The sequence below is a fragment of the Xyrauchen texanus genome, chromosome 13 (assembly GCF_025860055.1).
Source record: "Xyrauchen texanus isolate HMW12.3.18 chromosome 13, RBS_HiC_50CHRs, whole genome shotgun sequence".
NCBI lineage: Eukaryota > Metazoa > Chordata > Actinopteri > Cypriniformes > Catostomidae > Xyrauchen > Xyrauchen texanus.
The window spans coordinates 32,840,049-32,854,805 of record NC_068288.1 but is presented as its reverse complement, the minus strand read 5'-3'; the positions used below and the strand labels follow the sequence as shown (position 1 = coordinate 32,854,805).

At 37.2% G+C, this 14,757-nt stretch overlaps 1 protein-coding gene and 1 long non-coding RNA gene across 2 annotated transcripts; one reads left to right on the top strand and one right to left on the bottom strand.

Moving 5' to 3' along the window:
- Positions 1-31: 31 nt before the first annotated feature.
- Positions 32-1,226, bottom strand: LOC127653605 (uncharacterized). Its single transcript, XR_007971836.1, has 3 exons — positions 1,182-1,226; positions 514-638; positions 32-190 (listed from the first exon to the last, which is right to left on the bottom strand). It is a non-coding gene; the product is annotated as an uncharacterized LOC127653605 (long non-coding RNA).
- On the top strand, positions 659-8,423 carry LOC127653599 (glycoprotein-N-acetylgalactosamine 3-beta-galactosyltransferase 1-B-like). The gene is made up of 4 exons (XM_052140329.1): positions 659-1,206; positions 1,632-1,889; positions 3,548-4,212; positions 6,259-8,423. The coding sequence occupies exons 2-4, from the start codon at positions 1,670-1,672 to the stop codon at positions 6,478-6,480; spliced, it is 1,107 nt and encodes a 368-aa protein (XP_051996289.1). The 5' UTR covers positions 659-1,206; positions 1,632-1,669; the 3' UTR covers positions 6,481-8,423.
- The last annotated feature ends 6,334 nt before the right edge of the window (positions 8,424-14,757 follow it).

The following is a 14,757-nucleotide window of genomic DNA, read 5'->3' as shown; positions in this document are numbered from 1 at the left end:
TTCAAATAAATGCAATAACTATTTACAGCAATTCATGAATACATTTCTAATAAATGAAATAGCATGCCAAGCATTTTGTATGTGTCCTTTCTTTCATGTTGTCGTTGCATAGTCTTCACCATGGTTTGCTGTGCTGCATGGGGATGCTCCAATCGCTCAGAGAAAGGTGTGCGAATGTATGGCTTGCCCACTGACATGGAGAGGAGAAAAAAATGGTTGGCTCAAGTCAGCAGGAGCAATCTAAATATAAATAATAATTATAATAATAATATAAAATTACAACAACAAAAAAATGTGTGAGGTATTTGCAAAGATTTTACAATTAATAGGGTGTTCGTTACTAACTTTATCCAGCTCCAATCCTTGCCTAATCTGTTAGTTATCCGATAACATCCCTTATCTCCTAATTTAATGAGTAATACTCAACTATAAGGTTTTAATTTACAAGTTATTTTTATTTAGATGTACTGATAATATACAGAATAAGATAATATTATTCTTTAAACGTCTCACCTTTTAAAAGTGCGTCGCAAACGGTTTGTTCTGATGCATCTCTACGGTGTTTGCTGCTACTTCCGGGAACTATTGAGAGGCTCCACCATAGACATAATGTCTATGGGCTCCACGAGCCGCCATTGCTGTAAAAAAAAAACGTTCCATTGGAGTCAATGGAGTTGTCGCAACTCTCTCTTTATATGGCTCTGGTCCTACTGACTGTTTCAGATGTGACGCAAACACGCTCATGCATTGGATTCAGTCGGCGAAAACGGTGTAATCAGAAAGCAATCTGAATCGATTTAATTAGCAACACGTCCAGGTGTGATGTGCATGTGGGTTACTGTCCATAAAATGAGAATGACAAGTAACTTGTAAATAGGTTGGGTGTTTTTAACCTTTTTGCCTTTATTTTAATACGTAACTGTTCCGCCCCTTTCAACTTCGTAAACGTTCAGTTAGCACCCACGTTACTGCTAAGCTTAAAATCAATTATTCTTTATTCTTATCTTACTAAATTTACATTCGCTTAAGAAATAAGTCAGGACATGATTTTAGAACTGTTGTACCACGCTTGGCAGTCTGTAATTTGGATTTTAATGGAAAAACTCTTCGCTCTAAAGTCATGCTAGCTGTCTGAGTTGGACTGAAATGGACTCTGAGTCGAATCCAGCAGTTGTTCTCACTTCTAAGGCGGAAATGAAGTGTCTGGTAAGATTGGGTCATCATCTAAGAAGTAAAAAAAAAAAAAATTGTTATTATGTTTTGAACTACGTTATTTGAATGATTTACATTTTAGCTTAAAATGTGTTGTCTGATAAATTAAATAACGTTTGACAAGTGTTTGAGAAAGCGTATGTACATTTTCCTAAACAAATATTAGTTTGTAAAGGTTGAAGACCAGGAAATTAAAGAGAAGGAAGTTGCCTGTTTCGACGCACAACTGTCAGTAGTTGTGTCCTGGTATGACGACACATATAATTTGGGCTGCCGTTGCACCGGTGTCTCAACTCCAAGGGGTGTTTGTCCTTTAATCTGTCATTACGAGTATAAATAATGCTATCAGACACGATTTGATCAATGTTGCACCACCCTCTGCTTGTAGACGTTAGTCCTTATTTCTGTGTGCTGTCCAGGTGCTCTGAGGTGGGAGTCTGTCGTAACCGAGCTCGCAATGAAATCTCTCGTCGCGCGCTCCGCGTTCTACGTGGGCTTTCTGGTGGGCACGTGCAGTCTGTACCTGTTCCTGAGTCAGTTTGGGTTCGCGCGGATCTTCGCGTCTCGTGAGACCGAAGAACCCGGGAAAAGACTGCAGGAGATGCTGGAGGAGGAAAGCAAGAACTGGAAGAAGGAGAGATCGGCTCTTTTCAACCTCAACCATCCGCACCATACAGGTAACGCACTATAGAAACCACAGAATGGATGGAAATATGATAATATATATATATATAATACGGCAATTGTAATTCATTATTATGGATTTTTACACTGGAATATAATATTGCATGAGCGGAACAACTCAAGTTCTGTAACCATAATCCCACATTGTATATTACTTGGTTCCCACAGGCATCGAAATCTGAAAAATTAGGGAATTTAAAAATTGTGATTTCTAGGCTTGGAAAATTCAGGGAAATGTAAATTGTGAATATACTTTTTGCTAGTTATGCTTGGCTCAATATTTAATCAACTATTTAATGCTTTTTATGACTGCAATTTCTATAAAATGATTTTTTTAAAAACCTATCCCCCAATTATAAATGAATCATTGAAACTCATTGGATAAATTAGTTGGAACCCTGATATTAATAGCACTCTTGAATTTGAATGTATTATAATTTGAGAATATACCCCCCAATCTGACCTGTAGGTTAAGAAGGATGTGTATGTAAGGTAATTGTGTGTAGCTGGATGGAATAGCTTCAATAACACTGGGGGAAATTGTACTCTCAATGGCATTTGATGCCTTGCTTAGATGTTGTTAAACTTGATTTGCATTGTTTCAGTTCCAAACCAACAATTATCGAATTAATAGACTGTTTCATATTCACAAGGTAGCGATGATATGAAAGTCTAAGACTTGAAATGAATGTACTAATTTTTGTTCTACATGAGCGATTTTTAAGATAAATTTATTGCTAGCTTTCGAATATGACATTTACTGCTTGTGACTTTTTTATCTTTAAAGCACCCATTCAGTATGAAGGTGTTGACAGGACCATGGCTGAACATGGTAGTCACGTGGTCTTACAGTCCATTTAAAAAGGCTCCCAGAACGAGTAAATCAAGAGCAAGAAAGTTATTCAAGTAGTTCAAAAGGCATTCCCAAGAGAGGAATGTAGACTGGTAGGGTCAGATAATACTTACAATGTCCCAGCCTTTAATAATATAATCTGATGATACAATTATCCTGTACTATTGGTACTATTACAATGCTTTATATCATTAATGTATGCAAGGATTCCTATATGAGCAGGTCAAACAGCTCTTCAGTTAATTTGGCCCCATATGTTATGTGTAAGAATGATCTCTTCCCCATAATGTGCATTTTTTTGCATGTTTGTTTTGAGTGTGTATCCTGGTGAAAAGATGGACTTTGGTCTGCTTTTGGGTTTGTGTCAAATGTGTGTTGTCCTTGTTAAAGCATACAGAGATGTTTTATAGACTCCGTTTTATTGCTATCTGATTGTCAATAAACTATCCCAAAAGTGATAAACTGTAGACTGTCTTATGACAACTCAAAATTTTATTCACATGCATTCATCTCACACAACATGGAGCCGTAGACAGGGAATGCGTATTCCCGTCCATCTCCATTGCTTTTCAGTGTTGGCATGTGCTAGACAGACGTCTTTGTGCTGCATATTGTAGGAATGTGTCGTGTTAAAAACTGTTCAAATAAAAAAAAAAATGCTCCTTCAGCCACTAGCATTCGTTGCTCTGTTTGTAGTTTTTATTTATTTTATGTAAAAACTTGTTCGGTGTGAACGACCAATATTCTTTGCATTTGTATGTGTACTGTATTTTTCTGAGTCATCTTTGTCTTATTTAGGTGAGGATGGAACAATAGCTGATGCTCTCTATAAGAGAGTACGCATTCTATGTTGGGTTATGACTGGTCCTAAAAACCTTGAGAAGAAAGCTCGACATGTGAAAGCCACATGGAGTCGGCACTGCAATATTGTGGTCTTCATGAGTTCTGAGGACAACCCAGATTTTCCCACGGTTGGCCTGAAGACCAAGGAGGGTCGGGATCAGTTGTACTGGAAAACCATCCATGCATTCCACTATGTCATGGAGAAACACTTGGATGAGGCAGACTGGTTCCTCAAAGCAGATGATGACACCTATGTGATTATAGACAACCTGCGATGGATTCTGGCCAGTCACTCACCAGATGACCCAGTGTATTTTGGACGGCGGTTTAAGCCCTTCGCGAAACAGGGCTACATGAGTGGCGGTGCTGGCTATGTGCTCAGTAAAGAGGCTCTGAAGAGGTTTGTGGAAGGATTTCGCACCAAAGTGTGCACGCACACTTCCTCTGTGGAGGACCTAGCCTTGGGTCAGTGTATGGAGAAGATGGGCGTTTTGGCAGGAGATTCCAGAGACAACATGCAAAGAGAGACATTCCATCCTTTCGTACCTGAGTCCCATCTCACTGGCACATTTTCGAAGACATTCTGGTATTGGAACTACTGTTATTACCCCATTGTGCAGGTGAGAACAAACTTGTCGAAAAAAATGGGTGTTGATTTTATCAAGATCATAGTTCTGTTCCATAACCAATTGGGCTGGCAACCTACACAGTATTGTAAGGCATTATAGGTTCTAAATAGTACATTTATAAGATGGCATAATTTAGATTTTTGAAATTTAAACATAAGCTTATCATATATATATATATATGTTTTATGGGACGCATACCCACTACAACTACTCTGATACTCTTTTAGTACAGTCAATAGCAGGCAAATGCACCAATGATGAGCACAGGTGAGGTTAATGAAGAAGTTTGTAGTAATGCGGTCAAGTGTAGTATGCTTTGTCCATGTAGCATATATGGACAAAGTATACTACAGTTGTCTGCCAAAAGTATGAGAACACCCCCTGCTAAATAATAAATTAGGTTACACCATTAATTCCAGTGAAATGCTCCAGCTCACTATTTTACACTGGTCTAGTTGCCATAAAGGAATGGTTCACCCAAAAATGAAAATTCTATCAATATTCACTTACTCTGATGCCATCCCAGATGTGTATTTTCTTCAGCAGAACACAAATGAAGATCTTGAGAAGATATAAATCTGTCAGGTCCTTATAATGCAAGTAAACGGGTGCCAGTACTTCGACGGTCCAAAAGTCACATTTAAGCAGCATAAAAGTAATCCATGCGACTCCAGTTGATCATTGAATGTCCTCTGAAGCAAATCGATATGTTTGTGTAAAAAATAAATAGATCTTTAAAACATTATTAACTTTTAAAAAGCACTTCCTGCCAGCAGTTGATGCATCACGTAGCTGTTGCATGACGTGAGCGTGTCGGTGAATTCGTAAGCGGCACTTATTTACAACAGAAGAATGAACGTCACGCGAGAGTTCGGCTATTTCAAACAGCATCAGAGCTCTGGATGGAAGTGCTGATTTAAAGTTAAAAACTTTTAATTATCGACTTGTTTCTTTCATAAACCTATCGATTCGCTTCAGAAGACATTAATTGATTGACTGAAGTCATGTGGATTACTTTTATGCTGCTTTAATGTGATTTTTGGACCGTCAAACTGCTGTCACTGTGTACTTTCATTATAAGGACCTGACAGAGCTCTATCTTCTAAAAATCGTAATTTGCGTTCCGCTGAATAAAATCAGTCATTCACATCTGGGATGGCAATCCTTTTAAAGGATTGCATTTTCAGTATTTTTTTAAGACACATATGTTTTAATGTCACCTTTCACATACATCCTGTTCAATTAAATATAGATTACACCTCGAAAAAACATTTATTTTATGCCCTGCAAGTCAAAAGGCACAAATCCCCATGTCTTTGTCCCAAGGAAGTGTGAGTTTGTTTTAGCTCAGATCCAAGTTCATCTACAGTGGCACCTTTGCCTGATGACATTTAAGGAATATTCTGGGTTCAATTCAAGTTAAGCTCAATTGAAAGCATTTGTGGCATAATTTTGGTTACCAAAAAAAAAAAAATAATTTAGGCCCATCCCTCCTTTAATAAAAGCAAAAATTGAGGTAACAGTGAGCCACTTACAATGGAAGTAAATGGGGACAATTGGAGGGTTTAAAGGCAGATGTGAAGCTTAAAATGGTATAAATATATAACATACATTTTTCTGTTAAAACTCATGTATTATTTGAGCTGTCAAGTTGTTTAAATTGTATTTTTTTTATAATTTTAGGGTTTTTTGACATTGGCAAAATTGTCTGTAACTTCTCACAGTAATGGTTAGTATATGATTTTAGTGATAAAATCATGTACTTAACACGTACACTGTTTATGTCTTGTGGCTAAACATTTGAATTTGATTGTTTTTTTTATGTTCAAAAATTGGCACACATTCACTTCCATTGTAATTTAGATTTTTGCTTTTTTTAAAGAAAAGGTTGGGAGGTTGAAATAATATTTATTACCACAAAAAATTATGCCACTAATGCTGTCGATTGAGCTGAACTTTTATTGAAACCAGAATATTCCTTTTAAGGAAACAAAGTTTAAAGATTACATTCTCTTTTTTTTTCTCTCTCTCTCTCAGGGGCCCCAGTGTTGTTCAGATTTGGCCGTTTCTTTCCACTATGTTGACTCATCAGTCATGTACCTGCTGGAATACTACACTTACCACTTACGTGCCTTTGGCTACAAATACCGCTATCAGCCCTCTGAACCCAGTGTCATACAAGACTTTAATCCCCCAGCCCCAGACAAAGTGGAGATTGGAGAGTCAGAGCAAGTGCAAGAGCTGGGGATAGAAGCATAGAAAAGGGAAGACAAAGCCCCTGAACCTGAGAAAAAGCTATAGCAGCTTTTTGTTTGACTTTTTAAAAACATTTACATTTGAAATCTTCTTCCTAAAGAACTGTTTTATGGGACAACTGCCTGTGATTTGTATTTTAACTTTTGTCTTGAATTTTATTGTGCCACAGAAATGTGTGCATGTATGTGTGGTTTAATTAACTAGTAGTTATTACTATTACTGTGTGGATGGGTGTTCCTCTTAAAGCATTTGTATATGAATGTCTCTAGATATTTGTATGACGATACTGAATTGTATTATATAAAGGTTGACAGAGCCTGCCTTAATGGAATAAGTGAGTTACTCCACAAGGGGCGGACTTACTCCAAAAAGGGGTTGCTTCAACTCCAAAATGGTGTCACTACCACTCACGTTTTAAGTTAGGTAAAGGTTTATGTAAGGGGCTCCCTATTTCTTTAATGGCAGTGTCCCATTCTTTTGCCAAAAAAAAGGGCCTTGATTTCTTTTCATTTGCCCTTTCCCCCCTCAATTAGTGCCTCTGATCCAGAGAAACCATGACTTTCTTTAGGTCCCTGGACCACTTTTCCATTCAGTGTATGCAGTAATCTAAGCAAATGTTTAAATAATAATACTAAGTGTCTGTAGAGCTCGTAATGTCTCTCAAATTAAAGCTTTCAGGTAAATTCAGTAAACACACTTAAGCTCTAGCAGTGTTTCACAACACCCACAACATTTGCCAAATGCAAGGTGTAGAACTTAATCAAGATATATTGATGTTATCCTAGCTAAACAAGAAGTAGTCCGTCAGCACCAATAAGCCATTCTACCCTTCTCTGAAATTCAAGAAAGCAGCATGAATGCAAATTAGCTCTACTTGAATATCCTGTTGGTTGGCACAATTGTTGTTCATGAGCTCTTGGGATAGAGGTTTAGAAGTAAGGTAGATACGACGACTGATGTATGTGCTGTTGTTTTTCTCAACCCTGTTGGGAATTGTGGTCTTGTAAATGAGCACCATGTTACAGACTGTGAAGCCTGCAGGATGTGAGCTATTGGATTCTACAGACAACACGACACTTAAACTAGAATAAGACTATGAAGCTTTTAATTTAGGGTCGAATTTCAGGGTTGCCCAATTCACTCTTGCGCACCGACTTTAATTCACACCTTTTGCACAGCAACTTCTACAGCACTCTGTGTATGCCATAACATTGTGATTCAGTGTGTGAATTGTCTCTCATTTCTCAAATGTTTGCATATCTGTGAAAATGTGCAGGTTTTAATGCGATCAGATTATTTCATTGTTAATAGTGTTAAATGCATTTTCTCATCTTCCTTTTAAAATACATCTTTTTAGTTTTTATAAAGATTGATATTTAAACCTTAAGCAGAGGCAGCAAAACAGGCTGTGCTCTTACTCTTTCCAGAAGTTGTGGTTCAGATGTTCACCAGAGAATGCTACATTCATTCCATCTTTACCTACACTTGATTAGCCAATATTTTGTTTGCGTCATTAGTTCTTGACATAAACAATTATGGAGGAATTCAAATAAAAGTCCATATGATTTTTACATGAACCTTATTTGAACTGAAAATAAAGAAGTTTGATTTGAATTCAAACCACTGTTGCCCTGTGACCACTCCAAGCACAATTTTGTAGCAGTTTTTGAACAGAATGAGGTTTTAGAGACAGGACAGCATCTCCTAAGATCAATGTAGTATATTCTTGGTGAAATTATCCTTATTTTAGTACCTAAACAAATTCTTTGTACATCTTAAAAATTGTAAGGGAGTTTTCTTATTTAAAAGTCTTCAAGTGTAAATGGTGGGAATTACACTGTTCTCTGCATAGTATCAGTGCTAAGCCTCACAAAGCAGTTATGTTTTATTGTAGAAAAGAGCACTAATGTACTGTTGACACAAGGAGGAAAAATACTTTACAATTCAAATACAGTATTCATGTTTTCTCTAATGTCTGTTTGTTATTTAAAAGAGCAGTTACCAAGACATGCTTGAATGTGTTCATACCTCCCAAGTATGTTGATCTTTTTCAGAAAACCCTTTGGTTTGTCATTTGTAAACAGTCCCTTCTTTTCGAGTTTACATTTGCTCATTGAACATGCTTATGAAGAGGACAGTAATTTGAGTAAATAGTATTGTTTAAACAACAGGATTAGGACTGCTGATCCCTCTTAGCTAATTTGAGTTTTGCTTATAAGTTCTTTGGAATATTTACATCAGAATTTTTCTTGAGGCAAAAAGATTCATGTGACATCTATTTTAAAATGAAGTATATTTTTCTGCGAAAAACATTTAATTAAAAAAATGATTTGTGTGTGTTTGCATACAGTATGCTCCAATGCCCTGTTCTCATTAATGGCCTTTCTGTTGCTTCTGCACTTTGGGTGTTACATGAAGAGGGAGCTCGACATTTCTGAAATGAAGCAGACCTGTTGCTAATGAGAACATCAAAACCAGCTGGATGATGCAAATGTGCTTTCCAATCCTGTTCAAGTGAATCTTCATGCCGTTGTCTTTAATTCAAAGGTACTTGTTTTCTTCTCTGTTTTTCAGTAGTGTCTTACATGTACAAAGGGAATCTTGTACAGTACTGCCACGGCAAGCTTTTATTTATAAGAGAGTGTGTGAGGCAAATGTATGACAAGAAAAATTCAATGAGGATGATAACCAGTATATTAAATAAAGACTAATTTTACAATGATAATTTTTTATGGTGTACTTAATGAATATCATGTAAATGTGTTTGTGATGTACACCTACCTAAATTCACTGAAGAAATGTAATATATTTGAGGGTTGGTATGTTTAATTTATGTTCATAAGAATAAATTATAAGCAGCAAATCTTACCCACATCTTTCCACTCAACACACATTCTACTTTTAACAGGACAGTTTTCCTTCTTCATGACCCAGTGAACCTATCAAAACATCCTGTATCTGACTGGTGCATTCTGTACTTGGAAATCTTAGATGTAAGTATGTGCATCCCACATTAAAAGGAAAAATACACTAGAAGGAATGCACTGTGACAAAAATAAAAAAAAATTACATTCAGTTCATACAGCTCAATAATGCCTCTTTGACAAAGACCATTATTATTTCTTCTGAATGGCATAATGCCATGGTGGATGAGTTCTAGGCTGATGAGATAATGCTTCATACAGCACAGCAAAACCTTCATGAAAAAAAATAATCGGTACAATCACACTGAAAATTCATTAAGCAATTAAACTCCCAACCGTACTAAATTAATAGTACAAATTAAGCTCAATCAACAGCATTTATTGCAGTATTTTGATCACCAAAAAATGTATGAGGCTTGCAGTCAGGCACTTACAGTGTGAATGGGGCCAATCCATAAATGTTAAAATACTCACTGTTTCAAAAGTATAGCCAAAAGATGTAAACAATATACATGTGAACATGATTATAGTGTGATAAAATCATAATCCTCAAATTTCTGCCTTTAAACCCTTGAAAGATAAGCCCCCTTAACTTCCATTGTAAGTGCATAACTGTCGCCTTGATTTTTGCTTTTTGTAAAAGAAAAGGAGGGACAGGTTGAAATTATTTTTTGTGGTAATCTTGTCACAAATGCCGTCAATTTGAACTTAACTTGTATTGAACCAGTAATATTCTTATAAAATAGCACCCATTGCCGTACCCCATTTACTGCTGAGCAAGTCAAATCAACCTTTATTTATTGAGCACATTTAAAAACAACAGAAGTTGGCCCAAAATGCTTTACAAATCATTCAAATAAATATACAATGACAGAATTATAAATAGATACAACTGTATCAAATATTTGCCTAATTTAACCTATTAAAAAGTCCTATTCAAATGCTAAAGAATATAAATACACAACTGAATCAGTGCCTGTGATTCAGCAATAAGCCTAAATATAACATTTTGAATAAAGTGCAGAAAGATTTAGTCCTTATGGAGGACAACTTGAACACTTAGGCCTAATTATTTTAGACTTAAGCTGCTAATTATTGAGTTGCAATATTCAAATGCATATACTACTTATGTTGGAAATATTCTTACTGCATATGCTGAAAACATGAATGAATACAATAGAGCTCTTGAACCATATTACAGGATTGATCATAGTGCATATAACTATAAGTGGTGTTTGAACATTTGTTTGTAATCTTGCCAAACTAGTGCTTACCTCTGTCTCCTGACCTTTAAGAAAAAGTTACCTCTTCTCTCTCCTCTCCAAGCAGGAATAGCTGATAAAACACAAACAAACACCAACAAATAATATAAGCCTATTATTGGCATTATTCAATCTGTTGTAAGCCTATGCTTGGATTTTAATATATTACAGTTCTCTATCTCATTTTCTCATTTGTCCCTTAACCCTCCTGGTTCGTGGGGTTGCTGTATGGTTGAATCGAACACCATGTTCCTCCATTTCTATCGGTCATGGATGTGCATCTGGGTTGTGGCAAAGTTCTTGCTAGTCCACTCTGTGATGTTATCTACCCATTTCTTTTTCTGTCGGCCTCGTCTTCTGCCTCCAGGTTCTGTCCCTTGAAGAATTGTCTTTGTCAGACTATCGATCCTAGTGACATGTCCATACCATTGTATCTTTCTTCTTTTTACATAATGGCCTTGTGCCTTAATTCTTCTTTGGACCTCTTCCAGTTGTCTATACTGACCACAAAGATGTAATTCATATTAGCTACAGAAGGGAGACAGCTCTTATCAGGGTCTGCTTTGTCAGTTTAATTAGTAATTGCAACAAGATAATAATAGGCTCTTACATTTCAAATACCCTTGGCATTCTTAAAATATGTTTTTATTTAGGTCAATATATAAATATATCTAAATTGGAGAGACATTTGTTTTCTTTAATCTATTTATCTCTTTTTTCTTATACATTCTTGTATATTTTAATACATTGGAGAAATTGTAATCTTTCTGTGCACTTTAGTCTTTCTCTGTCTCACCTGTGCTCCTGGCATCAGGCAAATGAAACTGTCATAATCATTTTCACTACACCATTTATCAAAGTGCTCAGATTGGGAGTTGCTATTTTCCTGTGCACAACAGAACAAACAGGATTGTTCAAGACCTCTTTGAAGAAATGTCTGACTCACTAATATGAATGACTCAGTTACATTAAGAGTTGAAGACTACATACTGTGACGATCACTTCATAACTTTAATGATCATCACAGTCTGGGGTCTTTACATTAATGAGTGCTCAAGGCACGTTGTTGAAAACTGATGTTACCGTGCCAATAATATAATCACAGTGAGTGGTTTATATAGTATGTTCAGTTGAAGTCAGAAGTTTACGTACACCTTAGCCAAATACATTTAAACATTTTCACAATTCCTGACATTTAATCATAGAAAACATTCCCTGTTTTAGGTCTGTTAGGATCACTAATTTATTTTAAGAATGTGAACTTTCAGAATAATAGTAGAGAGAATTATATATTTCAGCTTTTATTTCTTTCATCACATTCCCAGTGGGTCAGAAGTTTACATACACTTTGTCAGTATTTGGTAGTATTGCCTTTAAATTGTTTAACTGGTGTCAAACTTTTTGGGTAGCCTTCCACAAGCTTCTCACAATAAGTTGCTGGAATTTTGGCCCATTCCTCCAGACAGAACTGGCGTAACTGAGTCAGGTTTGTAGGCCTCCTTGCTTGCACATGCTTTTTCAGTTCTGCCCACAAATTTTCTATCGGATTGAGGTCAGGGCTTTGTGTTGGCCACTCTAATACTTTGACTTTGTTGTCCTTAAGCCATTTTGCAACAACTTTGGAGGTATGGGTTCATTGTCCAATTGGAAGACCAAGCTTTAACTTCCTGGATGATGTATTGAGATGTTGCTTCAATATATCCACATAATTTTCCTTCCTCATGATGCCATCTATTTTATGAAGTGCATCCGTCCCTCCTGCAGTAAAGCAGCCCCACAACATGATGCAGCCACCCCCATGCTTTACGGTTGGGATGGTGTTCTTCGGCTTGCAAGCCTCACCCTATTTTCTCCAAACATAACGATGGTCATTATAGCCAAACAGTTAATTTTTTGTTTCATCAGACCAGAAGACATTTCTCCAAAAACTAAGATCTTTGTCCCCATGTGCACTTGCAAACTTTAGTCTGGCTTTTTTTATGGCGGTTTTGGAGCAGTGGCTATTTCCTTGCTGAGCAGCCTTTCAGGTTATGTCGATATAGTACTTGTTTTACTGTGGATATAGATACTTGTCTACATGTTTCCTCCAGCATCTTCACAAGGCACTGTACTTTGCTGTTGTTCTGGGATTGATTTGCACTTTTTGCACCAAACTACGTTCATCTCTATGAGACATTCCTTCCTGAGTGGTATGATGGTTGCATGGTCCCATGGTGTTTATACTTGCGTACTATTGTACATTTGAACGTGGTAACTTCAGGTGTTTGGAAATTGCTCCCAAGGATGAACCAGACTTGTGGAGGTCCACAATTTATTTCTGAGGTTGGCTGATTTCTTTTGATTTTCCCTTGTTGAGCAAAGAGGCACTGAGTTTGAAGTTAGGCCTTAAAGGGTTAGTTCACCCAAAAATGAAAATTGTCCCATAATTTACTCACCCTCAAGCCATCCTAGCTGTATATGACTTTCTTCTTTCAGCCTAACACAACCAGAGTTATATTAAAAAATATCCTGGTTCTTCCAAGCTTTATAATTGGAGTGAATGGTACCTTATATTTTGAAGCCCAAAAAAGTGCATCCATTCATCAAAAAAGACATTCATACGGCATAAAGTTATAAATATGGATATTTTTCTAACAAAAACAAATCGATTTGCTTCAGAAGGCCTTTATAACACCACTGGAGCCGTACGGATAACTTTTTTGATGGATGAATGCACTTTTTTGGGCTTCAAAAGTCCAAAAAGGAAGTGAGACAGTTTATGGGGTTGGCTGGCTATTACAGAAGGTTTGTGCCTAATTTTTCTGATGTCATCAGCCCTTGATTGATCTCACTAAAAAGGGGGTGCCAGATCCAGTCCAATGGACAGAGGCGTGCCAAAAGGCCTTCACGAGAGTGAATTCTGCACTCTGTGGTATGCCGCACCTACATGCTCCTAACTTCTCTCTCCCCTTTATTTTACAGACAGATGCATCAGAGAGGGGGTTGGGGGCCGTGCTCTCGCAGAAAGTAGAGCGCCCCATGCTGTACATTAGTCGTAAGCTCTCTTTGAGAGAGTCTAAGTGCACCACAGTCGAAAAAAAGTGTCTTGCCATCAAGTGGCAAGTGGTCCTAACCCTCCGCTCTTACCTGCTGGGGCAGGCCTTCATCCTCGGATCACCGCCTGGTTCAGTGGCTCCACTGCATGAAGGATACCAACGCATATTTGTGATCCTGCACACACTCCATAGGGACACAAGCATTGACCAAAACAATGACGTAAAGTACAAAGATGCTGAACATGATACACTCGCATCATGCTTACAGATGTGGTAGCATTTATTAAAATTTTTACTAAAAATAACAGTTTTACTTAATTGACATTTAGGTTTAGGGTTGTGGTTAGGGGACTGAGTTAATAATATATGTTACTGTTTCTGTTAACTGTATTACATCCTGTACAACTAAAAATACAACTAGCTTTTGGCACCACTTAATTTCACACATGACCATACGTTCAACAACACTTACAGCTTCGGCCACAAGGGGGCAGTGATTCGAATTTCAGTAAGCACAGGCTGATTTCAGCAGCAACATTTTCAATCTATGTTGCTGAATTCACAATGTGATTTGTCTGACAATATGTCCAAGCAGGCATAACATAAAGAAATTAATATTTAGAAAAACAAATAAAAACAATTATAGTACTTATTTAAATTCTAATAATAGTTCCTTATCGGTTCTGTTCACTCAACATTGCGTAAACGCTATTGGAATTATATCCCAACAACCTAGTTGAAGCCCTTGTACAATAATGGGGTTTGCCCCGCCCCTTTAGGCATGCAGTTGGCCTATATAAGCAGGTGCGAAATACAGTTAGTCAGAATTTCCTTCAAGACATCATCCTCATCTTGAAAGCCCTCTCTTCACTGTCGAGATACACTTTTCAGCAGACGGGATCTTCTCTGCAAGACGTGACAGGATGACTCATTGCCTGTGCAACTTAGCACCTGCAGCGAGAAGGCTCACTGCTACCCTTCGGTGTTCCAGTGAAGATTTCCTCTGACACACCATTAAAGATGCTCTCGGTGGACAGGCTCATCGCTTCAGATGCTCGT

Excerpts from the sequence above, each read along its gene's own strand:
- LOC127653599 (XM_052140329.1), top strand. The coding sequence starts at position 1,670 with ATGAAATCTCTCGTCGCGCGCTCCGCGTTCTACGTGGGCTTTCTGGTG. Across the intron at positions 1,890-3,547 it reads CAACCATCCGCACCATACAG|GTGAGGATGGAACAATAGCT; the intron begins GTAACGCACTAT and ends TGTCTTATTTAG. Across the intron at positions 4,213-6,258 it reads GTTATTACCCCATTGTGCAG|GGGCCCCAGTGTTGTTCAGA; the intron begins GTGAGAACAAAC and ends TCTCTCTCTCAG.